This window comes from Rhinoraja longicauda, chromosome 2 (assembly GCF_053455715.1).
Source record: "Rhinoraja longicauda isolate Sanriku21f chromosome 2, sRhiLon1.1, whole genome shotgun sequence".
NCBI lineage: Eukaryota > Metazoa > Chordata > Chondrichthyes > Rajiformes > Arhynchobatidae > Rhinoraja > Rhinoraja longicauda.
In genome coordinates, this window is record NC_135954.1 from 9,804,840 (window position 1) to 9,831,740 (window position 26,901).

General features: G+C 44.7%; 1 protein-coding gene across 1 annotated transcript in view; it reads right to left on the reverse strand.

The window, feature by feature from the left end:
• Positions 1–6,742: 6,742 nt before the first annotated feature.
• Positions 6,743–26,901, reverse strand: part of mboat1 (membrane bound O-acyltransferase domain containing 1) — an 85,592-nt gene continuing 65,433 nt past the window's right edge. The window contains exons 11-13 of the mRNA XM_078427076.1: positions 24,064–24,196; positions 11,742–11,893; positions 6,743–7,916 (exon numbers count right to left, since the gene is read on the reverse strand). Of these exons, the coding sequence (XP_078283202.1) occupies positions 7,751–7,916; positions 11,742–11,893; positions 24,064–24,196 (451 nt within the window). The 3' untranslated portion in view covers positions 6,743–7,750. The remainder of the gene's footprint in view (positions 7,917–11,741; positions 11,894–24,063; positions 24,197–26,901) is intronic.

Here is a 26,901-nt window from a genome sequence, read left to right on the forward strand (position 1 = left end):
CCACTTGTCCCTTCCTATCCAAACCACCCCATCCCCGGGCACTTTCCCCTGCAACCGCAGGAGATGCAACACCTGTCCCTTTACCTCCCCCCTCAACTCCATCCAAGGATCCAAACAGCCTTTCCAGGTGAGATAGAGGTTCACCTGCACCTCCTCCAACCTCATCTATTGTATCCGTTGCTCTAGATGTCAACTTCTTTACATCGGCAAACGCAGGCTCGCCGATCGTTTCGCTCAACACCTTCGCTCAGTCCGCATTAACCAATCTGATCTCCCGGTGGCTGAGCACTTCAACTCCCCCTCCCATTCCCAGTCTGACCTTTGTCATGGGCCTCCTCCAGTGCCATAGTGAGGCCCACTGGAAAATGGAGGAACAGCACCTCATATTTCGCTTGGGCAGCTTGCAGCCCAGAGGTATGAACATTGACTTCTCCAACTTTAGATAGTTCCTCTGTCCCTCCCTTCCCCTCCCCCTTCCCAGTTCTCCCTCTATCTTCCTGTCTCCACCTATATCCTTCCTTTGTCCCGCCCCCCTGGCATCGGTCTGAAGAAGGGTCTCGACCCGAAACGTCACCCATTCCTTCTCTCCTGAGATGCTGCCTGACCTGCTGAGTTACTCCAGCATTTTGTGAAATAAATACCTTCGATTTGTACCAGCATCTGCAGTTATTTTCCTACACTGAGCCCAATTACTGGGATAGGTTCCAGCACTTCTCATGTTTCCCACTAGAGGGGGTAACATTTCATTTAAAAAATGCCAATAAACTATTCCCACTGCACTGCCAGTGTGTTGAAAGGGACCCGATGTGTCAAGTGTTAATGTAATTTATCATTATTTGAATGGCCCCATAGCAGAAGCGTCCATGTCGCGGGGCTGGAAACCGGAAGTGTCCTGAGCTAATTCTACTACCACCATCATCTATTGTACAAGTGATGGCTCCCACTGATTGTCGCCGGCAGCTCACACCCTTTCAGGACAGATGATGAAAGTGATGTAACATTTGAAACATGGATGATGGACATTGAATTACATTCTTGCATTTAACAGAAAGGGCATGGCGGTTTTACACAAGCACTCAAGATCCATAGTTTAGTTTAGTTTAGTTTAGTTTAATTCAGTTCCGTTCAGTTTAGTTTATTGTCACGTGTACGGAGATACGGTGAAAATCTTTTGTGGCATGCTAACCAGTCAGTGGAAAGACAATACACGATTGCAATCGTGCCGTTCACAGTGTACAAATGCATGATAAAGGAATAACGTTTAGTGCAAGGTAAAACCAGTAAAGTTCGATCAATGATGGTCCGAGGGTCTCCAAATGAGGAGGATAGTATTTCAGGACTGCTCTTTAACTGGGGTAGGGTAAGTCAGTTGCCTGATAACAGCTGGGGAGAAACTGTCCCTGAATCTGGAGGTTTGTGTTTTCCGCAGTTCTATATTCATTAGTACATTTGTATCGATACTCTCATAATCTCAAGACATCCCTTCAAAGGCAGACTGCCGTAAAGACTCCCACAAATGTCAATGCGTTTGAAGTACCTTCACTATTACATTGGTCGGAGTTATGCTTGCACAGAAGCTCCTATACCAGGGGCGGCACAGTGGCGCAGTGGCAGAGCTTTACAGAGACAGAGACCCGGGTTCAATCCTGACCTCAGGTGCTGTCTGTGTGGAGTTTGCATGTTCTACCTGTGACCATGTGGATTTGCTCCAGGTGTTCCGGTTTCCTCCCACATTCCAAAGACGTGCAGGTTTGTAGGTGAATTGGTTTCTGTAAATTTTCCCTAGTGCATGGGATAAAACTAGTGTATGGGTGGGCGCGGACCCAGTGGGCCGAAGGGCCTGTTTCCACAATTCCACGTTGTATCTCCAAACTAAACTAAACTAGCCCTGTAACTTTGTGTTTTTTGTACAAAAATGAATAGGGCAGAAAGTCATCTGAATATCCTTCAAATTCATTGCTATTCCATTTCCAAACTGAAGCTAATGCATGAACTATGAAACATCTCAGGAGAGAAGGAATGGGTGACGTTTCGGGTCGAGACCCTTCTTCAGACTTGACCCGACCCGAGACTTGACGTCTCGACCCGAAACGTCACCCATTCCTTCTCTCCTGAGATGCTGCCTGATCTGCTGAGTTACTCCAGCATTTTGTGAATAAATACCTTCGATTTGTACCAGCATCTGCAGTTATTTTCCTACATTAACTATGAAACATTGTTTTCATTCTTTGGTGTGCTATTACATGGGTGTTTTAATATTACAGATCCTTTGGCACCAAATGCAAAAAGGATACTTTTCATTGGTTGACCACTAATTTTGACATGCATTGCAATCATTAGTTTATGTTCGTACTCTGCTCAAAACCAGAACTCCACTAATGGGAACATTTTGACTGTTACAGGAGCTAAATCTTTCCACTGAGCTGTCCGTTTTTAATTTGTTTCAGATGTTGTACCAGATCTCAGAGGGCTTATAGTTCTCGACATTATGGGCCATTTTTGTGCAAATCCTTTCAGCATAAATTTATGATTGCTTTATCAAGAACAATAATACCTAAGGGGATTTTCATTTCAAAATATGGCATAGATGGTGTTATTAATGCACAAAATATTTAATAAAAATAATCAGTTCAGTTCAATTTAATTTATTGTCACGTGTAGCGAGATACAGTGAAAATGCTTTTTTGTTGCGTGCTAATCAGTCAGTGGAAAGGCAACACATGATTACAATCAAGCCACTTACAGTGTGTAGATACATGATATGTTGTGTAGGTCATAACTTCAGAATTAAACGGCGCTCTTTTAGAAAGGAGGTGAGGAGGAACTTCTTTACTCAGAGGGTAGTTAATCTGTGGAACATTGCCACAGAGGGCTGTGAAGATCAAGTCAGTGGATATTTGTAAGGCAGAGATAGACAAATTCTTGATTTGAATCTCCCACCAGTGGAACCATCCTTTCCACATCCACTCTATCTATGCCTTTCATTATTCTGTAAGTTTCAATGAGGTCCCCCCTCAACCTTCTAAACTCCAGCGAGTAAAGGCCCAGTGCTGTCAAACGTTCATCGTATGCTAATCCACTCATTCCTGGAATAATTCGTAAAATCTCCTCTGGACGCTCTCCAGAACCAGCACATCCTTCATAATTTATCATCTTGGGCATCAGTGCTTTGTAGCTGGAGAGGGCTGAGGACCTGAAATTCAATAACGAATTAGTCAATTAACCAAAAAGTCAATTAGGGTGGCACGGTAGTGTAGTGGTAGAGTTGCTGCCTTACAGCACCAGTCCTAAATGGCCTACCCCTTATTCTTAAACTGCGACTCCTGGTTCTGGACTCCCCCAACATCGGGAACATTTTTCTTGCATCGGCTCTGTCCAATCCTCTAAGAATTTTATGTTTCTAAAAGCACCACCGGGTGCTTATACCGGGAATTAACCTAGTGAACCTACGCTGCACTCCCTCAATAGCAATAATGTCCTTCCTCAAATTAGGAGACCAAAATTGCACATAATACTCCAGGTGCAGTCTCACCAGGGCCCTGTACAACTGCAGTAGGACCTTCTTGCAATGAAGACCAACATGCAATTGGCTTTCTTCACTGCCTGCTGTACCTGCATGCTTACTGATGTACAAGTACACCCAGGTCTCGTTGCACCTCCATTTCTCCTAATCTGCCACCATTCAGATAATAATCTGACAGTGGGATGGAGGAAATTGGAGCAGTCACTCAGTAGTACAGCAGTTTTGTACATGGGAGGTTGTGTCTCACAAATTTGATTGATTTTTTTGAAGACGTGACCTAAAAGGTTGATGAGGGCTGTAGATGTTGTGTACATGGGCTTCTGTAAGGCATTCGACAAGGTTCCGCATGGTAGACTGCTCTGGAAGGTTAGGATTGCATGGGATCCAAGGAGAGATAGCTGAATGGATAGCAAATTGGCTCCATGGAAGGAAGCAGTGGGTGATGATGGAAGATTGCTTCTCGGACTGGAGGCCTGTGACTAATGGTGTGCCTCAGGGTTCGGTGCTGGGCCCGATACTGTTTGTTATCTACATCAATGATTTGGATGAGAACATATAGGGTAAGATTCCTCTGCTGCCTGTATACCTGTTGCCATTTTCCATACTTTAAGGTTAGACTTTAAAGATATAACGCGGAAATAGGCTCTTCAGCCCACTAAGTCTGCAGCGAAAGGTGATCCATCCGTCCGTCCATCCATCCACCACAACCTCCCCCCCCCCCATATATACTAGCACTATTCCACACACTAGGGACAAATATTACAATTTTACCAAAGTCAATCAACCTATAAATCTGTACGTCTTTGGTGTGTGGGAGGAAACTGGAACATCCGGAGAAAACCCACACTGTCACAGGGAGAATGTACAAACTCCATACAGACAGCACCCATAGTCATGATCGAACCTGGGTCTCTGAGCTGTAAGGCAGCAACTCTACAGCTGCCAAACCGTGCTGCTCTTGCTGTATTTTTATATACTCTTAAGTCTTTATTTATCTACGAAATCTTATATGAGAACTTCATTTGTTCCTTTCCTGTAGCAAAATATATTTTTCTTGTGCGCAGTAGTGGGAGTAAGGAAACCACCTCAGACATTTCCCATTGTTGTTCTATTCATTTGCCAGTATTGCCGGCCATTTTATCCTTCCAAGTTCTATTTTTAGTCGTATAATTTTTAGCACTTCTCCAATTTATAAACCTGGTTCACTTCATTCATATGTTCTTCTTTAAACATAAGACATTATGGTGTGATCACCGAAGATAGACACAAAATGCTAGAGCAACTCATCCAGCACCAGGCAGTAATAGCCACAGGCAGCATCTCTGGAGGGAAGGAATGTGTGACGTTTCTGGTCGAGAGGTCTGAAGAAGGGTCTCGAACCGAAACGTCACCCATTCCTCTCCAGAGATTTCTCTCCAGAGATGCTGCCTGTCCCGTTGTTACTCTACCATTTTGTGTCTATCTCCTTCCTACTTACTCCTTAGCTCACGTTTCAACCAAAGATACTAGAGGAGCAAGATGGGCCACTCGACCCTAAAATCTGTAGTATGCCATGGCGCCATTTTAGTAGGCAGAAACTTGCAGAAACACTTAAAAAGGAAAATAACAAAAATCTGTGAATTGATAGATGATATACTTTCTGCATTTTAATGATATCATCACACATACTGATCCCCAAAACACTGATTACACTGCGAGAGGCATAGCGAACGGCGGGTTTTGCCTATTAAAATGGTGGCTGTTACGCTCCTTTGCATACTACACTTCAGTATAGGCGATTTCAATGGAGTGGTCCATCTTGTTCCTCTAGTATCTTTGGTTTCAACGTTCAGTCTTTATTCTTTTCCTTCTTGTCATTTCAGATCTTATTCATCTCCTACTTACAATTCCCCAGACATACCTATTTCCCTCTTCTTGTTGGCATAACCAGCACTTGTGCCATTCAGTCTCTCCTATGCTCCACCTTATGCTCCCTACTTTTCACACAGAGGGTGGTAGGTATATTGAACAAAATGAAGTAGTTGAGGCCGATACAATATCAACATTTAAAAGATAGTTGGATCGGTATTATAGATAGGATATGGGCCAGGCACATGGTGCATCTTGATTGGCATGGACCGGTTGGGCCAGAGGGCCTGTTTCTGTGCTGCATGACACTTTCTCTGGAACTTAAAACCTGTAATGCTCTAACATCAACCAGTTCTGATGAAAGGTCACTGGCTTGAAATATTAACTGTTTCCCTCTTCACATATGCAGTTTGACCTATTGAATATTTCCAGCATTCGGTTTTATTACTTCCAGCATCTATAATATTTTGCTTTTGATAAATAGATAATGATGACCAAATACCTTCAAATTGTCTCAAATGTCCACCAGGTATATTGGGAAGCAAATCTACTTTTCTTAACAAGTTTATCTTTTATCCAATACCAGACTCACAGGAATGTGATTGGTTTTTAACAGTTCTTTCAAATTACTTAACAAGCCACTCAGGTAAAGCATATTTAGGTACAGGGTATTACATTTTTGTGTGAGGTCCACATGCTAACAATTAATTAAAAAACCTTTACGTTTTCTCCCCCTTGTGTGCTTATTCGGCTTTTCCCTTGAATTCTTCTGCACAATTTGCTTCAATAACACTCTGTTGCAGCCATTTCCCACATTAGCCGCAGTTATTCCTGGAAGAATCCGTTAAAGCTTTAGTCATCCTCAAAAGAAGGATAGTGCAGCATGGTGGCGCAGCAGTAGAGTTGTTGCCTGACAGCGGCAGAGACCCAGGTTCGATTCTGACTACGAGTGGTGTCTGTACAGAATTTTTATGCTCTCCCCGTGAGCTTTCTCCGGGAGCTCCGGTTTCCTCCCACACTCCAAAGGCGTGCAGGTTTGTAGGTTAATTGGCTTGGTAAAATTGTAATTTGTCCCTAGTGTGCGTAGGATAGTGTTAATGTGCGGGGATCGCTGGTCAGCGTGGATTCGGTGGGCTGTATCTCTAAAGTCTAAGAACAGGGAAGTCAGTTCTTCAATGTTACACAGTCACAAACAAAAAATAACCTGCTTTCAAAAACAGGTTTGTCATCTTGTAAAAGACCAAATAGACAACACGCATGACACAAAATAAAATAAATAAATAGCTTTAATATATATATATTTTATATATATATATATATATATAAAATATATCTATACATAATATATATAGAGTATTGGCAACATCCAGTTTTCTATCAGAAAATCTATTAGCATACTCGAAAAGCTTTCTCACAAGCAGTTTTGATTTTTTATCAAAAATTGTATAAACAAAACAGAACACGGAATTATTACAAGTTTGGTGAAGTCATATTTAGTGCAATCAGTGGAAGTATTTGTTTTGATCTCAATCACTTTGTCAGTATACCTCAGCAACTCATTGAAACAATCTAGGGCTGTAAGTGTAACGAGTTACAACCATCCTCCTGCACTTTCTTTGACATTCTCCATCATCCAGCTAGATTGAGGGATGGAGGCAGTGGTGTATCCATCAAGGAGCTTCACTCCAGAAGAGGAGAGACCCACCATCCCCAGAAGAAAAAAAATAGTTCCCTATTCCTTCCAAACCATGACTTGGCAAAACATACCACATACAGCCTTGAGGCTCAGAAGGTATTACATTATCAAATCAATACATTGAACTTATGACCAAAGATTTTACTGTTTTCCAGTGTAAGAAGGCCAATAGTATGAATGGCTTAATGGCTGGGTCAATAGTGCTCTGCAGTAGGGAGGTATAAAAAGGAAGATCAGCTTCGAATAAAAGGACAGGTTTCAGAGCAATAGGTCCAGGAACAATGAAATCACTTGCACAGGTCTTTATATAAATATACTTCATCCAGAGTGTAAAAATAGTGTCCAAAAATTAATGGGACAAACATATCACTTTGAGCAAACAAAAAACACAAGTTTTGGCAAATATCAGCAATCCCTGGATTCCACAGTCACCCCAATGGTCCTGGTTCAATGGTGTGGCTCAGGCAGGGTTGGTGATAAGTGGCTGCACAATGCAGAGATTACTCTAAAACCACACATATGCATATACACACACTTCATTAGTCTACTCAATTCCTTCAATCATCACCGGGGCATTCTTGTAGTTAAGATCACTCAGGTGCAAACCACTGGATTTTTCTTGGTTTGCTTTTCTCCCTCAACAGTTTCCCACTGGCATTTCACATGTCCAGCATACTTAATTTCTACTGCTCCTTCTTGGACTGCAGGTGACCGGAGGCTGAGTGGGAGGAGTTGGCACTCAAAGAAGTCAGGTCGATTTTTGCCATCTTTTCAACAATCTTCAGTTTCCTGATGGTCAGAACTGGTAGCACAAGTGCGCACAGAATGTGAAAATGGAAATACATTGACCTTCAAAGCCAAGAGAGAGACAAAAACAAATTATTCAATGTGTGTACAGCACCAAGTACAATCACACCAAGTACAATCACACCATCCAGATGGCACACAACATAATGACCTTGCTGTTTTAATGTTCAACCAGATGATTCTTCTTACACTGGAATTATCTATGAACAGCTAACGTGACGTCGGTCGGCGGAACCAGGAGGGAGCTGGAGACGTCGGACGCAAGGAGCAAGGGCCGGTAGGAGGGTGAACCAGGGTACTACCTCCAACAGCCTCATGGTCGGCTGCAAGAGGCACCACCCGGGACGCAAAGATGGCTGGACGAGGAAAGGGACATTGGTTCGCGGGAACGGCTCCAATACATCGAGCTAGCGGGCCGACTGGACTTTGGAAATGGCACCAAAACACGGTAATATATGCAAAGAGAATTTCCTTGTGCAGTTGCATATGTGACAAATAAAGCATCATCGAACCATTCAATAAGGCAGCATCTCAGGAGAAAAGGAATGGGTGACTTTTCGGGTCGAGACCCTTCTTCAGACTGATCTGAACAGAAACTGGTGCAAAGCATAAATTAGCAGAGTTGAGTAAATACTCTAATGCAATGTGCCGATATTTGAGTTTGCTTTTAAACCAGTACTGCAATGTGAGTGAGTTGAATCTGGCAGCTGTTATAAGGGGATGCTCACATCTGGCCAAAAATAATCTAAATTGGAACTGGCTAGGCTGAAATCAAATTCTGGGCTCAGTTCAAATGCCAATTTTGTATAGCCAGAAAACTGAAGGTCAGCCAGTTCTAAATATTCAACGCTGAAAACGATTTTACTTGCCCTGCTGGATTCTATATTAAGCCAGGAACCAACTTGAATCACTGCTTTTCTCAAGATGTCTCACAATTGTATCAAGCCGCATCAAAAAATAAAATTCCCTGCAATAGCCTAAACAAATGGAGCCATCTGTCAGAACAACAACACCATCCAGTAGACAAGGGGTAAAACTAACATTTCACGAACAGCCAGTGTATATAGGCCAAGTGCGCCTCACTGTTGAAGAGCTGCTTAGTATCCAGTAGTGCAGATGTAATGAGCCTTTATTCAATCAATCTCAACATAAGCATTCGTGGAGTGGAGTTCATATGGAAGAATCTCCTTCAAAATAAAATACTTGTTTTATAGCATTTAGGTACAATAATACTACCTGGCAAATGATTTGATAGTCCATATGTTAGGGAAGTGAATCTATGGAATTCATTGCCATAGACGGCTGTGGAGGCCAAGTCATCAGGTATTTTTAAAGCAGAGATTGAAAGGTTCTTGATTAGTAGGGACATTAAAGATTACGGGGAGATGGTGGGAGAATGGGGTTGAGAAGGAAAAATAGATCAGCCATGATCGAATGGCTAATAATACTCGATGGGCCAAATGGCCTAAATGCCACTCCAATGTCTAATAAAGATGTGTATTATGGCTAGTAAATCTGGTGCCACATAGATCCAGTGACTCCATGCTGTTTGTATGGAGTTTGCATCGTCTCCCTCTTAACCGTTCATTTGTGCCCCCCCCCCTTCAGTTTCCCACACATCTCAAAGTTATGTTGGTTTGTCGGTTTAGACCATAACACATAGGAGCAAAATTAGGCCATTCGGCCCATCGAGTCTGTTCTGCCATTCAATCATGGCTGATCTATTTTTCCCTCTCAACCCCATTCTCCTGTCTTCTTCCCATTAAGGATATTTTTAATTCTCCTCCTTCAGTCAAATGGCAGATGGAGTTTATTCCAAGCAAGTCTGGATTATTGCACTTTGGGAGAATGAGCACAAAGGGAAAGTATACAGTTATGATCCTTAACGACTGATGTACAAAGACTTTGGGGACCTAGTCCATTGCTTCCTGAAAGTGGCAACAGAAGTAGATAAGAGTGGTAAAGAAGGAATATGGTATGCTTGTCTTCATCATTGAGGGCACAGTGGGGAAGTCATGTTGGAGCTTTACATAAACTTTGGTTAGGCCACATTTGGAGTATTGTATGCAGTTCGGCTCTACCGATTGCAGGAAGGATGGGGAGTCTTTGGAGAAGGTGTAGGAAAGGTGGAAAGGTTTACCAGAATGCTGCCTTGATTAAGGGTGTTAAAACATACACCATAGAACACTACAGCACAGGAAGAGACCCTTTGGTCCACACTGTCTGTGCTGAACATGATGCCAAGTTAAATTAATCTCCTCTATAACAACATCTTCCTGTACGGTAAGCCTCGATTTCCCCTCAGATCCAAAGGAATAATTTCAAATATCAGATGGAAACTGAACAAAACTCACTGTCATTCTTGAGCAAGTTTACATTTTCATTTCTCACTGGAATCTTAGAGTCCAACTTGTGCAGGTCATTTTGTAATTGTAATTAATTTATTAGCCAAATATGTAAACATACAAGGAATTTGATTTGCCAACAGTCATACAAAAAAGCAACAAGATACATAATCACATAAAAATTAAACATAGACTTAAACAGCCACCACAACGGTGTGCGAGAATCTCCAGGGCACACAGCAATAAGCAGAGACCCACAGCCATCACTAGTAAATCTGGTGCCAGCTGATTTACAGCTGATCTTTTTTGTCTGGGCCACACACACGCTCCATCACCGTGATGTGACCAGAGTTGACCAAGGTCAAGTATGCAGGGGGGAACTGCAGATGCTGGTTTAAACCAAAGATAGACACAAAATGCTGGAGTAATTCAGCGGGAGAGGCAGCATCTCTGGAGAGAAAGAATGGGTGACATTTTCGGGTCGAGACCCTTCTTCAGAGTCTGAAGAACTCTGAAGGAGTCTGAGTTCTGAAGGAGTCTGAACGGTCTCAACCTGAAACATCACCCATTCCTTCTCTCCAGAGTTACTCCAGCATTTTGTGTCTGTCTATGGCTGTCAATATCTGCATGGCACTCCCTCTAGTGGCCAGCCACTGGAGAGCAATGGAAATTTAGGAAGAAGGAAACGTTTTGAGCTCCTCAAGACTTTACTCACCCTGCTCCAAATATTTCTTGACCCATTTCCATTAACAACTTCGGTTATCAAAAAGCTTTAACTCGGGTGCAATAAAAAAACCAAACACACAATTGAACTAGAATCAAATCTCATTGTGGAAAATTTGGGAGTGCTGAGACTATACCCTCCTTGTAACTTAAACTTAGGTGTCTCAATGCACAAATTTATACTTCACAGAGCAAAAGCGCATACTCTGTTACGAATGGCTCTTCAACTGAACCTGGTGTTGATCTTTTCCTCAAAGTCATTAATAAACTTGACAATATTTACCCATCCATGTAAAGTAGAAACAATTTTCACTTTCATTGTACAGATGCACTTGGGTTCATGCATCACAATTCTACCAGATCAGAATTTCAAATTTTCTGGGTAGTTTAGTTTCCCCATACACAATCAAATAAACTTGTCCCATCCTTGGTCAGCCAAATGATAAATTATCTGCGTTACTGTGAAAAGCAAGAGGAGGATTACAAATATTTGTAGTTATGATTTTCATATATTTCCAATGCTTTTCGGAGCTTAGAGGTGAAATCCAAAAATCAGACAGCAGGTTGACTTTTACTTGTGTAGGAAGGAACTGTAGATGCTGGTTTACACCAAAGATAGACACAAATTGCTGAAGTAACTCAGCGGGTCAGGCAGCATTTCCAGAGAAAAGGAATAGGTGACGTTTCGGGTAGAGACCCTCTTCACACCGAGAATGGAATCTTCAGGCACAGTCTGAAGAAGGGTCTTGACCCGAACCGCCACTTATTCCTTTTCTCCTGACCCATTAGGTTGACTTACCTGTAGAATTTGATGGTAGGCTCTGTGGCCAGTAGAAGGAAAGGTGTTACAATATAGCATAGAGCCAGCTGAGTCGAAGCCCAAGTGAGAATATCATAGACAACTTTCTTTGTTTTAGAAGAAAGGAAGTAATGTCTGAAGTTGGTCCTCATCTACAAGGCAGGAGAAAAGCAAGAGGTTCAGAACAAAATTCAATAATAACAAAACTATTTCAAAACTTACGAGAAACAAGGAACTGCAGATGCTGGCTTACAAGAAAAGACAAAGTGCTGGAGTAACTTAGCAGGTCAAGCAGCATCGTTGGGGTTCATGGATAGGAGACATTGGGGTCAGAGTCCCTTTCGGGACCTGAAACATCACCTGTCCATGTTCTTCAGAGATGCTGCAAGACCTGCTGAGTTACTCCACCAGTTCGTGTCTTTTATTATTTCAAAACATTTTAGAAATGCATGCGGTCCCAATGCTCATAGGCTTCTTTAAAACACACATAATAGTGGCCTAGAAATTCATTAGCTCTTCCCATGACGTTCACAAACTGTGGTGGATCAAGCATTTGGATCAGATTCTCAATCACAATTCTAGCACAACAGAGCTTGCACATTTACCAGGCAATGCTTCCTTATGGGAAGCAAGAGCAGTGTCATCAAGTCATAGTTATAGAGCACGCAAACAGGCCCCTCAGCCCAACTTGTCCATGCCCCATCTACACTAGTCCCACCTGCCTGCATTTGGCCCATCCCTCTAAACCTATCCTATCCATGCACCTATCTAAATGCTTCTTAAAGGTTGCAATAGTACCTGCCTCAACTAGCTCCTCTGGCAGCTCGTTCCATACACCCACCAACAACCTTTGTGTAAAAAAGTTTCCCCTCAGGTTTCTATTAACTCTTTCCCCCCTCACCTTAAACCTATGTCCACTGGTTCTCGATTCCCCGATTCTGAGCAAAAGACTCTGTGCGTTTACCCAATCTCTTCCTCCCATGACTTTGCACACCTCCACAAGATCATCCCTCGTCCTCCTGCGCTCCAAGGAATAAAGTCCTAGCCTGCTCAAACTCTCCAGATAGCTCAGGCTCTTGGGTCCTGGCAACATCCTCGTAAATCTTCTCTGCGTCCTTTCCAGCTTGACAACATCTTTACAACAGTGCATGTGACCATTGTGAGCAGTACAATCTCACAGATCAATGGCACTTAGCCACGTAGCCAGCACAAAGAGCTCCAACATGACAAACTACCTTGCTTATCACACATGTGGACTGGTACATGAATGAAAGGTTTGGAGGGTTATGGGACAAATGCATACAAATGGGACTAGCTTAAATGGGCATCTTGGTTGGCAGTATCGAGTTGGGCTGAAGGGCTTTTTTCTGTGCAGTATGACTCGAAAATACCACTGAAAATGGTACAGCTAAATGAATGTGCCCGGTGCAGCTCGGCTGCGGGGCCTAACATCGCCCGGTGCGGCTCGGCCGCGGGACTTTACATCGCCCGGTGCAGCTCGGCCGCGGGACTTTTCATCGCTGGTGCGGCTCGGCCGCGGGACTTAACATCGCCCGGTGCGGCTCGGCCGCAGGGCTTTACATCGCTGGTGCGGCTCGGCCGCGGGACTTAACATCGCCCGGTGCGGCTCGGCCACGGGACTTAGCTGCGCAAGGCTTGGTCGCGGGGCCTTCCATCGCCCGGCTCCGCCGCGAGACGTTTCAACACCCGGTGCGACTCGGCCGCGGTGACTTCCATCCCCTTGCGGGGACTGTGCGGGTCGGTCGGGGACGAGCTGTCTGTCCGTGGGCGTGGGGAAGAGAGTGGAAGTTTTGTTGCCTCCATCACAGTGAGGGGGTGTTTGGAGTCACTGTGATGGACGTTTGTGTTGGGGTTAAGTGTCTTGTTTCTTTTTTTGTATGACTGCTATGTAGTTTCGTTCGGTACCTCGGTACCGAATGACAAATAAAGCTCTGTTATACTGTTATACTGTTATAATGGGGATGGAGTGATTTGAGAGGCTTGGGAGACTGTACTTAGATTCGGAGCTTGGGATACCGATATTTTATTCCTCCCTGGTTCATCCCTGAAGGCTGGTCCGATGCACCTGGGGAAGGGGTGAGGAATGGGTGGAGAACAGGTGGAATCAGGAGCCATTCTAAGCAACTAGCAGAAGGACTTAACAAGTTATAGCGAACATGACATTGGTCAGGTGTAAAGGCCCAGGAACCCTCAACAATATTGAAAATGGCATTGTTACCCAACAAGAAATGGTTGATTGGCCGCTATAAGCAACTGAGGGGGTTAAAGTTCAACCCAAGGCTGGGAGGGAAGAAACAGCCTTGGCATTTGGGTCGCGGTTAAACATGTGGGAATTCACAGGCTGGGAGGCACAGTCAGATTAGTGGGTAACTGGAAGAAGTGGGGCGGAGGGGAGGGGGTGGTGCAACGGGAGTTTCAGTCCGCTAGAACCGAAATCCATTATATAGAGGTCCATTATTGCAAGGCTTTTCCGTATTACACTTATCGGGATCAGGGAACATGGTTATTATTAATGTGGAGCTATGAACCTTACTAGCTAACTAATAGTAGAGGCCACGTTCTATCAACCACTGCTTTCCCCTGGAGGCCATTGTATTTTTTTCTCTCCATTCTGGTTTTCTCTCTCTTTCTCATTCCCAAAGCTTCACAGGCTTGCGCAAGTATCGAACCAGTTCTTGACTTTTTGTACAGCAGCTGGCATGATACCATAATACCATCACACAAATAAACCTCCCTTCTATTGACGCCATTTACACCTCACGCGGCCTCGGCAAGGCCAGTAACATGATCAAGGATGAGTCGCAACCTGGCCATTCCCCTTTCCCATCAAGAAAAACGTTTAGAAGTATGAAAACATCCCTCCAGATTCAGGGACAGTTTACTCCCAGCTGTGATCAGGCAACAGAATCATCCTACCACAACCAGAGTGCAGTCCTGAGCTACAATCTACCTCATTGGTGACCGTTGGACTATCCTTGATCGGACTTTGTTGACTTTACCTTGCACTAAACGTTATTCCCTTATCATGTATCTATACACTGTAAATGGCTCAAATGTAATCAGATATTGTCTCTCCGCTGACTGGATAGCTCGCAACCAAAGACTTTCACTGTACCTCGGTACACGTGACAATAAACTAAACTAAAAACTGATGAGTAAAGAAACTCAGTTAAGGCACCCAATGTTCATCAGGTAAAAGCAAAAACGTACACAGAGGTAACATGCACAGGCAGCATGTGGCCAATACTGCAGAAACATCTCAAGCCAAAGCAAAAACACACAAGTATTCATAATAGGCCTTGCTAATCATAAGGCAGCAGGCTATGTTCAATATGCCTTTGAGGCCCAAAAAGATCATGGAATATGATACCTTAGCTGTTAGTTCTTTCTGTTATCTTATCAGCATATTAATGTACCCTTAATGTGTTTCTGTTTACCAGAATCTTTGCAGTTCAGTAACTCAAACACCACTTTCTTATCACAATACAACCTACACACCATGACCTGTCCAACGCCAAGGAGTTCCTGCAAATTCACTTTGCCTCTGTGCCAGCTGGTTGTAGTAACAGAGGTTTAAAAGGGTTGTAGTTTTCAGCTTCAGAAACACAAAAGGCTAATTTGTATAATGCCTGAAAACAGGCAAAGGTATTGCGCTGTGGATTTACCACACACCTGTTGCTTCTGAAGCATCCTGTTCAGCAACAGGGATGTAATGCTGAGGCTTTATAAGGCATTGGTCAGATCGCATTTGGAGTATTTTGTGCAGTTTTGGGCCCTATAACTGAGGAGGGATGTGCTACGATTGGAGAGGGTCCTGAGAACGTTTGCTACAATGATCCCAGGAATGGTTGGGTTAACAAATAATGAGTGTTCCCAGCCTGTACTCACTAGCGTTTAGCGGGGACCTCATTGAAACTTACCGAAAAGTGAAAGGCCTGGATAGAGTGGTTGTGGAGAGGATCATAAGGTCATATGTGAAAGGTGCAGAATTGGGCCATTCGGCCCATCACGTCTACTCCGCCATTTAATCATGGCTGATATATCTCTCCCTCTTAACCCCATTCTCCTGCCTCCTCTCCATAACCACTGACACCTGTACTAATTAAGAGTCTATATATCTCAGCCATAAAAATATCCATTGACTTGGCCTCCACAGATTTACCACCCTCAGACTAAAGAAATTCCTCCTCGTCTCCTTTGTAAAGGAATGTCCTTTAATTCTGAGGCTGTGACCTCTGGTCCTAGACTCTCCCACAGCATCCTCTCCACATCTACTCTATCCAAGCCTTTCACTATTTGGTAAGTTTCAATGAAGTCCCCCTTCAGGGGAGTAAGAGGCACCCGTGGCTGACAAGGGAAGTCAAGGACAGCATAAAAATAAAAGAGAATAAGTATAACATAGCAAAGAAGAGCGGGAAGCCAGAGGATTGGGACTCTTTTAAAGAGCAACAGAAGATAACTAAAAAGGCAATACGGGGAGAAAAGATGAGGTACGTAGGTAAGCTGGCCAATAATATAAAGGAGGATAGTAAAAGCTTCTTTAGGTATGTGAAGAGGAAAAAAATAGTTAAGGCAAATGTGGGTCCCTTGAAGACAGAAGCAGGGGAATTTATTATGGGGAACAAGGAAATGGCAGACAAGCTGAACCAGTACTTTGGATCTGTCTTCACTAAGGAAGATACAAACAATCTCCCAGATGTTCTAGTGGCCAGAGATCATAGGGTGACGGAGGAACTGAAGGAAATCCACATTGGGCAGAAAATGGTGTTGGGTAGACTGATGGGGCTGAAGGCTGATAAATCCCCAGGGCCTGATGGTCTGCATCCCAGGGTACTTAAGGAAGTGGCTCTAGAAATCATGGACACATTGGTGATCATTTTCCAATATTCTATAGATTCAGGATCAGTTCCTGTAGATTGGAGGGTAGCTAATGTTATCCCACTTTTTAAGAAAGTTGGGAGAGAGAAAACAGGAAATTATAGACCAGTTAGTCTGGCATCAGTGGTGGGGAAGATGCTGGAGTCAATTATAAAAGACAAAATTGCGGAGCATTTGGATAGCAGGATCGTTCCAAGTCAGCATGGATTTCCGAAGGGGAAATCATGCTTGACTAATCTTCTGGAATTTTTTGAGGATGTAACTAGGAAAATGGACAGGTTAGAGCCGGTGGATGTAGTGTACCTTGACTTTCAGAAAGCCTTCGACAAGGTCCCACATAGGAGATTAGTGTGCAAAATTAGAGCTCATGGTATTGGGGGTAGGGTACTGACATGGATAGACAATTGGTTGGCAGACAGAAAGCAAAGAGTGGAGATAAATGGGTCCCTTTCAGAATGGCAGGCAGTGACTAGTGGGGTACCGCAAGGCTCGGTGCTGGGACCGCAGCTATTTACAATATAATTAATGACTTGGATGAAGGGATTAAAAGTAACATTAGCAAATTTGCAGATGACACAAAGCTGGGGGGCAGTGTGAACTGTGAGGAAGATGCTATGAGGTTGCAGGGTGACTTGGACAGGCTGTGTGAGTGGGCGGATGCATGGCAGATGCAGTTTAATGTGGATAAGTGTGAGGTTATTCACTTTGGTGGTAAGAATAGGAAGGCAGATTATTATCTGAATGGTGTCAAGTCAGGAAAAGAGGACGTACTACGAGATCTGGGTGTCCTAGTGCATCAGTCACTGAAAGGAAGCATGCAGGTACAGCAGGCAGTGAAGAAAGCCAATGGAATGTTGGCCTTCATAACAAGAGGAGTTGAGTATAGGAGCAAAGAGGTCCTTCTGCAGTTGTACAGGGCCCTAGTGAGACCGCACCTGGAGTACTATGTGCAGTTTTGGTCTCCAAATTTGAGGAAGGATATTCTTGCTATTGCACCAGCACTCCCAAGTCCCTTTACACCTCCAATTTCTGGATTCTCTCCCCATTTAGAAAATAGTCGACGGTTTTATTCCCACTACCAAAATGCATAACTCCACTCTTTGCTACACTGTATTCCATCTGCCACTTCTCTGCCCACTCTCCCAACCTGTCCAAGTCCTTCTGCAGAGTCCCTGCCTTTTCTACACTACCTGCCCCTCCACCTATTTTTGTATCATTGCAAACGTGGCCACAAAGCCTTCAATCCCCTCATCCAAATTACTAATATGCAACATGAAGAGTAGCGGCCCCAGCGCCGACCCCTGCAGAACTTCGCCAATCACTGGCAGCCAACCAGAAAAAGTCCTGTTTATTGCCACTCTTTGCTTTCTGCCATCCAGTCAACCTGCTGTCCATGCTAGTATCTGCCCTTTGATACCATAGGCTCTCATCTTCCTTAACAGCCTCACATATCGCACCTTATCAAAGGCTTTCTGAAATCCTAGGTAAATAACATCCACTGACTCTCCTTTGTCTGTCCTGCTATTTACTTCTTCAAAGAATTCCAGCAGAGTCGTCAGGCAAGAAGATCTCCCCGTCACAAAACCAGGCTGACTTTGGCCTATTTTATCATGATTCTTTAATATCATCCTTTATTATGGAATCTTACCAAAATCTTACCAACCACTGAAATCAGACTAATCGGCCTACAGTTTGCACTCTTCTGCTTTGCTCCCTTCTTCCACAACGTGCTAATATTGGTAATTTTCCAATCGTCTTGAACCACTCCTGACTCTAGTGATTCTTGAAAATATCACTATTAATGCCTACACAATCTGTAAAACCACCTCTTTCAGAACTCAGGGGTGCAGTCCATCCAGGGCCAGGTGACTTATCCACCATCAGACCTTTCAGATTCCCAGGAACTTTCTCCAGTTTGAATATGACAGACAATGAGAAAACATTTGCATCTACAGGGGGGAGCTGAGCGAAGGATCATAAACACATAACAGTAATTAGCAATCCAGTTGGGAATTAAGATTCAACATTCTCTGCCTCAGAAGGCAGTGGAGGCCAATTTTCTGAATGCATTCAAGAGAGAGCTAGCTAGAGCTCTTAAGGGTAGCGGAGTCAGGGGGTATGGGGAGAAGGCAGGAACGGGGTACTGATTGAGAATGATCAGCCATGATCACATTGAATGATGGTGCTGGCTCGAACGGCTGAATCCTGCACCTATTGTCTAACATTCACAAGGTACTTACAAGATATAGTGCAGAACTTGCTACAAGTCTTCAGGACAACTGACAAAGGTGCTGGGGGCATGTGATTAACATAAGTGAGAAGAGAGTACTGTAAAAGCTGACATGGTCAGACAAAGAGGAGTGAAAGGATGTCCACGTGGAGCAGAAACATCAGCAAAAACCAGATGGGACAAACAGCTACTTGATTGTTATAAAAATCCAGAGTTTTCAGTTATGTACAATAAGTAACCCTATGATTGCTTTGTAAAGATCATAAATCCATTTATAGCACCTCTTGAAAATATTGCTGAGGCTTTGCCTTTCTTTCAAACAAATGACTGACTCGGATGACAGGAGAAAGTTAGGAGAAACTAATTAGTATTTTCAGCAAACACAGCTAACCACAAACACGCAGCAGAATCTATTTTAAAACAAAGCAGAACGCCTATTTTAAAATAGATTTTTTTTAAAATCAGAAAAGCTTCTCTCAATAGACAATAGACAATAGACAATAGGTGCAGGAGTAGACCATTCAGCCCTTCGAGCCAGCACCGCCATTCAATGCGATCATGGCTGATCACTCTCAATCAGTACCCCGTTCCTGCCTTCTCCCCATACCCCCTCACTCCGCTATCCTTAAGAGCTCTATCCAGCTCTCTCTTGAAAGCATCCAACGAACTGGCCTCCACTGCCTTCTGAGGCAGAGAATTCCACACCTTCACCACTCTCTGACTGAAAAAGTTCTTCCTCATCTCCGTTCTAAATGGCCTACCCCTTATTCTTAAACTGTGGCCCCTTGTTCTGGACTCCCCCAACATTGGGAACATGTTTCCTGTCTCTAATGTGTCCAATCCCCTAATTATCTTATATGTTTCAATAAGATCCCCCCTCATCCTTCTAAATTCCAGTGTATACAAGCCCAATCGCTCCAGCCTTTCAACATACGACAGTCCCGCCACTCTATAATCTTTACTATCTCGTACTCCTTTGGCCAATTTCTTTTGAATTAAACATTTAACAAGTTTAGTTTTAACAATATCTGCTCAGCGTGTTTTGCAGTACAGATCTAACACCGATTTTCCAGCATCTTCGGTTCCAGGGCCTTTTCTGGATTATCCGTTTTGCCAGACCAACAGTGGTTGCAGCCTACGAGAGAAGTCCAACAGTTCCCGCAACAGTCCACCTAGGCTGTTGAAGAGCTGAAATACCGGCGTGCAAAGTCAGCCTCGGAATGCGGTTATGGGAACAGATCTGGTTAGGCCAGATTCTGGAACTCCGGCCACAGGGGATGAATTTGGCTCGCTGATCGGCCGCGGAAGTCGGCTATGGGAACAGATCTGCCGAGGTGGGGGATTGGATTTCAAGTATGATCTTGTAATTTTGTCCGGATTTAAGGAGGTGCTGGGCCACCAGTTACCAGAATTTTGTTAGTGGACCTGTACTTTCCAATCCATATCTCTATAATCTTTACTATCTATATCTCCCATAATCCATACCTTTTACAACCTTCCAAGACATTTGACCTCGTCAGTTCTGGTTTCATGTACATGGTGACCATGCCTTCAATTACCTATGTAATTGAAGGCATTGATTACATAGGTAATTGAATTACCTACTACCTTCTGGAATTCCCTCCAATAACCTCTTTTTCCTAAAAACTGCGTCATTGACCAAATGTACATCTGTTTTCACACTGCTCTGTGAACTTGTTGTATATTTTCTCTGTTAATGGACTGAGCGCTATGCAAAGCCAAGATGCTGCTGTTAACTTTACCCGACCACCATATTCCTAGGGCTTGGAATTTCCATCTCCCCCTTGAGCTTTCCAAAACAATAGAAAATTGCAGATCTGTTGTGAAGTAGATGTATGGTCATTTACAACAATATTATAAGGTTGTTAAAATCAGCACTATTATACATTGCACTGTGATCCCTGGGACCAAGATTAATTGTAAAAACTAATTAGGTTGGGTTAAAATTGCAACTAAAAAAAATTGAAACTAATCGGATGCTAAGGGGAATACATCAACAGGAACCAAGATGATCATTTAAATGTTGTAATGAGACTACCTTCATTCTAATGGTATCACAGAATGCTGGAGTAACTCAGGTCAGGCCAGGCAACATGTAGGAGAGAGGGAATGGGTGACATTTCGGGTCGAGACACTTCTTCAGACTGAAGGCATGGTCAATTGAAGGCATGGTCACCATTCATTCTAATGGTGATCGCATGGTCACCATTCATTCTAATGGTGATCGCATGGTCACCATTCATTCTAATGGTGATCAGGTAGTCCCGAGGTGCCTGAAGGCTCGGCGGTTCTCAGGACCCACCAGAAGGCTTTTCGGTCGGCAGGATCCACCAGAAGGCTCATCAGGGCCCGCCCGAAGAATCATCGGTCAACGGGACCGGTAACCTGTCGAAAGGCTCATCAGATGGCGTAACCGGGAGGGAGCTGGAGATGTCTGGTGCTAGGAGTGGCAAGTAGGTGGGTGAACCGGGTAATGCCTCCAGCACCTTCAGGGTCGGCTGCCGGAGGCGCCCCCGGGACACAAAGATGGCCGGGCGAGGAGACAAGAGGGACGTCGGTTCATGGGAACTGCTTCAGTATATTGAGTGCACGGGCCAACCGGACTTTGGGTTTTGTATAATGACGAAAATGGCGGCGTCTGCACGTGTAATATATGCAAAATGAATTTTGCTGTGCAGTTGTATATGTGACAAATAAAACACTATTGAACTATATTACATATAATCAATTCCTGTCACAGATCAACTGGACGATTATATTGCCATTATCAGATTATATTTCCATTATCAGAGTAACAGTTTTGCTTGCTGAATAGAAGAGTGCCCTTCATGTTCTTTCCATGTACTTCTTCCATATAAAATGAGCTCTGCTTTAATTTTTTTTTGCTGGGATGGTGAAGATCACAAGCCAGGGTAGCTGCATATGAAGTTCCTGTGTCTTAGGGAGGCCTAAGCTGAATACAAGATAACTTAAGCATGGTGTACATGTACAATTCAAAATGCACTGTGGCTTCAACATAGGTTTATGTGAGCAGTTATACAATGCTGTCAAAGGGGAAACGCCCTGGTTAACAGAGAATCTTGAACATTTGTCAGCAAGATGAATTTAACATGTGCTTGTTGCCATGATGAACATCTATTCAAATAAACCATAAATGAAATCAGTACCTCCCACGCAGATCATCCCAGACCCTCACCTTAGCTCCCATCTGGTTCTCATCTGTGTCTGCCTCTTGGCAAAATAAATATTGATAATTTAGACTTTAACTTTGGAAGCATAGTAAAGAGAGCTAGCTTATGACACAAAATTTGGCTATGTAGTTGACACAAGGAAAGGTTTGGACTGCAGGAATACATGTCTGGCTTGGTCAGCTGGGAGGAAAATAAAATAAGTGGGAGGATACTGAATGATGAAGAGGAACAGATGGACCTTACATACAGAATGTCAAAAACAGCAGAACATGGGAACACGGCAGTTAAAAAGGCTATTATATTCTAGCTGAGGCATAGAATACGAGAGGAGGAAGACAGTTAGAACTGCCACAGCCTTAGCTCTGGTCACCAGATTACACATGATTACATGAGGGGTGCAGAGAAAGTTTATAATAATCATATAATACAGAAACCCTTGGATTCACCAATTCTATACTGCCCATCAAACACTCATTAGTTTAGTTTGGTTTAGAAATACAGCGAGGAAACAGGCTCTTCGGCCCACCGAGTCCATGCCGCCCAGCGATCCCTGCATATTAACACAATCCTACAAACACACTTGGGGCAATTTACATTTATACAAAACCAAGTAACCTACAAAACTGTACGGCTTTGGAGAGTGGTAGGAAACCGAAGATCTCGGAGAAAACCCACATGGTCACGGGGAGAAGTACAAACTCCGCACAGACAACACCCACAGTCGGGATCAAATCCGGGTCTCTGGCGCTGAAAGCGCTGCAAGGCAGCAACTCTACCGCTACACCACCGTCCCGCCCAGTACACTACACTCATCTACACTAATTCTATTTTATTCTCTCCACATTTCCATCATCTACTCAACCACACACAAGAAGCAATTTACTGTGATGAATTAACCCTCGCCTCTGGAAGGCAGAAGGACCCAGCCACATATTGGCGACACACTAGTGCTGCCTTACAGTGTCAGAGACCAGGATTCGATCCTGACCATGGGTGCTGTCTGTACAGAATTTGTACATTCTCCCTGTGACTGCATGGGTTTTTCTCCGGGGGCTCTGGTTTCCTCTCACATTTGCAAAGACTTGGTTTGTAAGTTAATTGGCTTTGGTAAAAATTGCAAATTGGCCCTAGTGTGTAGGATAGTGTAAGTGTACAGGATGATCGCTGGTTGGCATGGACTTGGTGGGCTGAAGGGCCTGTTTCCATGCTGCATCTATAAAGTCTAAAGTCACACAGACAACACAGGTCAGGGTTGAAATGGGTTCACTAGAGCTGTGAGCAATAGCTCTACTCCCCACACCATTGTTCCCTTGACATGGAATAAGGGATTATGCAAGAGAGCTCTTTTCCCCATGCCACATACACAATGGGTGAACAGTCTTTGGCTGTGTTGTGAATTTTCTGTGACGCTATCTAATTGAAACAGGACCGACGGAGAGTTGAACGAGGAGGGCCGCCGACCACGACAGGCGATCCAACAGAGGGGATGGGAGCCGCCGAGAATGTGGGGGACATGGTGGGGAGCGCCAAGCAAAGGGTGGACCATGCAGGGGGGTGCCGCCACGAGCGAAAGGGGACCCAGCAGGGGGACGGGTCGCCAAGACCGTAGGGAGACCCGGCGGGGGGTGGGTGCATGGCTGCCTGTTGCCATGTGCAGTGGCAGGCAATAGAGAGGAGTGTTCAGTGAACCTTTGTAACATTGTCGGCGCCAAAACGTGGCGACACTTGTGCACTGCTACATGATTTTACCGGGTTGCATGCAAACAAAGCATTTCACTGTACCTAGGTAATTGTGACAATAATGTATCATTGAATCATTAAATCCGCATACAATAGGAGAGTGGCTAACCTTAAGAGAAATCAGTGTTACTTTTAAGAGTTAGAAATCAGTGAATATCTTCCTGCAGTTTATTTAATGCTTAAGGTAAGAAATTATATCAACCAGTAAACAAGCATCTTCATGCAGTGGATAGGTACTCACCGTTCTTGCAGCAAGTGTGATAGGGATTGCAGTGACAAAAGTGAAGTAATAGCCAGGGTACACTCCATGCCACAAGGCTGAAAGTATGAATGTTAGAGCAGTGGGGAAGAAGGGAGCCCGATTGTAGCAGACACTGAGGAAGATAGAAAAGGACAATGCTAGAAGAAACTTGATGAGAAAGTCAGATTTGCTCTGCATTATTACCCACTACGAACACCAAATTGGCTCTATGTGCTATAGTCGGTATTATCTCCCATACTATCTGCCAACCAACGGTTGTTTCAGACGCAGTGAGTTGATCCAAAATGGCATCCATATCTGATAATATTGTGCACCATCAAATTGGAAGTTACATGTTCATGTGCATAATAGACATATGAATAAACTTGCATTTAAAAAAGTACCTTTCACTGTCATTAGTTCAACTCTAATGAGACAAGTTTGCTTTTGTACATAAACATGAAAATCATATTCTACACAGCCAGGTTGCACAAAAGAACCAGATAACTATCTCTGGTAGCCAGATCGAGCGAGGGGGGACAGGGAAGGGGAGAGGGAGTCACTCACCTTGGCCCCGTGCCGCCAGCGCTGAAGCCAGAGCGAGCCATGGACCCAAAGCTTCTCCTGCAGCACGGGACCAGGATTCTCCTGCAGATGGACCCAAAGCCTCTCCTGCAGATCGTCAGCAACGGCCATCTTGTTGGACCCTCTGCCGCGGGGCTGCACCACGGGAGGAAGGTCAGGCGCGGGGCACGCCGGGACGTGTACCTGTCCTCCCAGCGGGAGTTAGCGGCAGTTCGTGGGCTCCGCTGCCCCCCTCCCCCTCATTGGCTGCAAATCTCTCCTGCATTGGTCCAGCACCCTCTCCTCCCCCGCTCCCCCTCTGACTCACCCACTCCATCCCCCTCAACCCTCCTCCTCCCCTCCCTCACCAACTCCATCCCCCCTCAACCCTCCTCCTCCCCTCCCTCACCCACTCCATCCCCCCTCAACCCCCCTCCTCCCCCCCTCAACCACTCCATCCCCCTCAACCCTCCTCCTCCCCTCCCTCACCAACACCATCCCCCCTCAACCCTCCTCCTCCCCTCCCTCACCCACTCCATCCCCCCTCAACCCTCCTCCTCCCCTCCCTCACCCACTCCATCCCCCCTCAACCCGCCCTCCTCCCCCACTCAATCTCCCCTGAACCCTCCTCTTCCCCCCCACTCACCCACTCCATCCCCTCTCAAGCTCCCTCCTCCCCTCCCTCACCCACTCCATGCCCCCTCCTCCCCCACTAAGTCGGGGAGCATCTGCAATAGATGGACGGGCCCCAACTGCGCAAATGCAGACTGATGCCAAAAACACTGCTTGTCCTCCTGGCGGGGGGGAGGGGGTGGGGGGGACGACGACGACGACGTGGGGCAGGTGAATGGGTGAGGGAGGGGCGTCAGTCTTCCCGGCGGGGGGGGGGGAGTTAGCCCCCCTCCCCCATTGGCTGCGACTCCAGTCATTCTGGCGGATCCTACCCTCGGCAGTCATCGTGGCTCGCCCCTCATTGGCCGTCACTGAGGCGGGTCCCATTGTGACGTCATTCGCTGAACATGGCACGCATCGGTTTAATAAGGAACTTTAAGAATATAATACCAACTTGAATGAAACTTGGATGAAGGTGTCCCCAGGGCAAAGGTGAGTATGGTGGTGCTAAAACTGTTGCGCTATTGTGTACCGTTTTTTTTCGTGCATCGTTTTTTTGCTATTGTTGTCTAACGAAAACAGCCTGAATCCATTAGGATGCGATGGCTAACTTAATGTTTGATGGGGATGGAACAGGTTAACTTTTCATTATATTCCAGTGCAATTTTATAATTTGTATTGGAAGTCACAGAGAGAAATCAAACAGGCTTGCAACAGTTAGTCAGTCAGCTACAGCCTTATATGTCATCAGTCCAGAGTGATAAAATGGCATGTCCAGGACATTGCATCCATGAATCAGCAGTTACAGGTATTAGAAATTGATTGAATTCCTACTTAGCATATGATTCTAATTTATCAATGAAAGGTGAGGATTGCTAATGGGTAGTTCAACCTGTTCAATGATAAGTTTTGTTTTCACTATTGACCATGACCCGAGTATACTCGGGGGTGGCACTGAACAGGTTAAGACAATGAGACTTGACCAACTAGTATTCATTCTGGAAAAAAAGTTCCTTTCTATTGCATTTAATTGATTCCTTCTGCCAACTGGATCTTCATCATTTTCTTGTTCTTTGGCCTCAAAGGCATTTAAAAGTAACAAACACATCTCCAAGGTCACACACAACCCTTAATCTCTGAAATAAAACATTTATTTTTCTCAATCTAATCAAACTTTGGTTAAATATTCCCCGATAAGGTGACGTCGAGGGTCCACTTACAGTAGCCAACACATAATAATCGGAACATTCATTGCAATAATTTAATGAATAATTCATCATTGTTACATGGAATATGGGTGCACTCTCCTTGTGGGAGGAGTTGGCTGCGCCTAACGGCTGCGGCTCTCTGGCAGTCTGTTGTCTTTTTTTCTTTTTTTTTTGTTTGTGTCGGTGTTGGGATGGTTTTTGTTTCTGTTTTTGGCTGTGTATGTGTGGTGGGGGTGTGTGGTGGGGGTGTGGGGTGGGGTGGGGGGGTGGGGCGGGGGGAAACCTTTATTTTATTAGGTCTCTTCCCCGGGGCGCGGCTCGGCTGCGGGCCTTAACATTGCCGGCGCAGCTCGGCTGCGGGACGTTTCAGTGCCCGGTGCGGCTCGGCTGCGGGCCTTAACATTGCCGGCGCAGCTCGGCTGCGGGACGTTTCAGTGCCCGGTGCGGCTCGGCT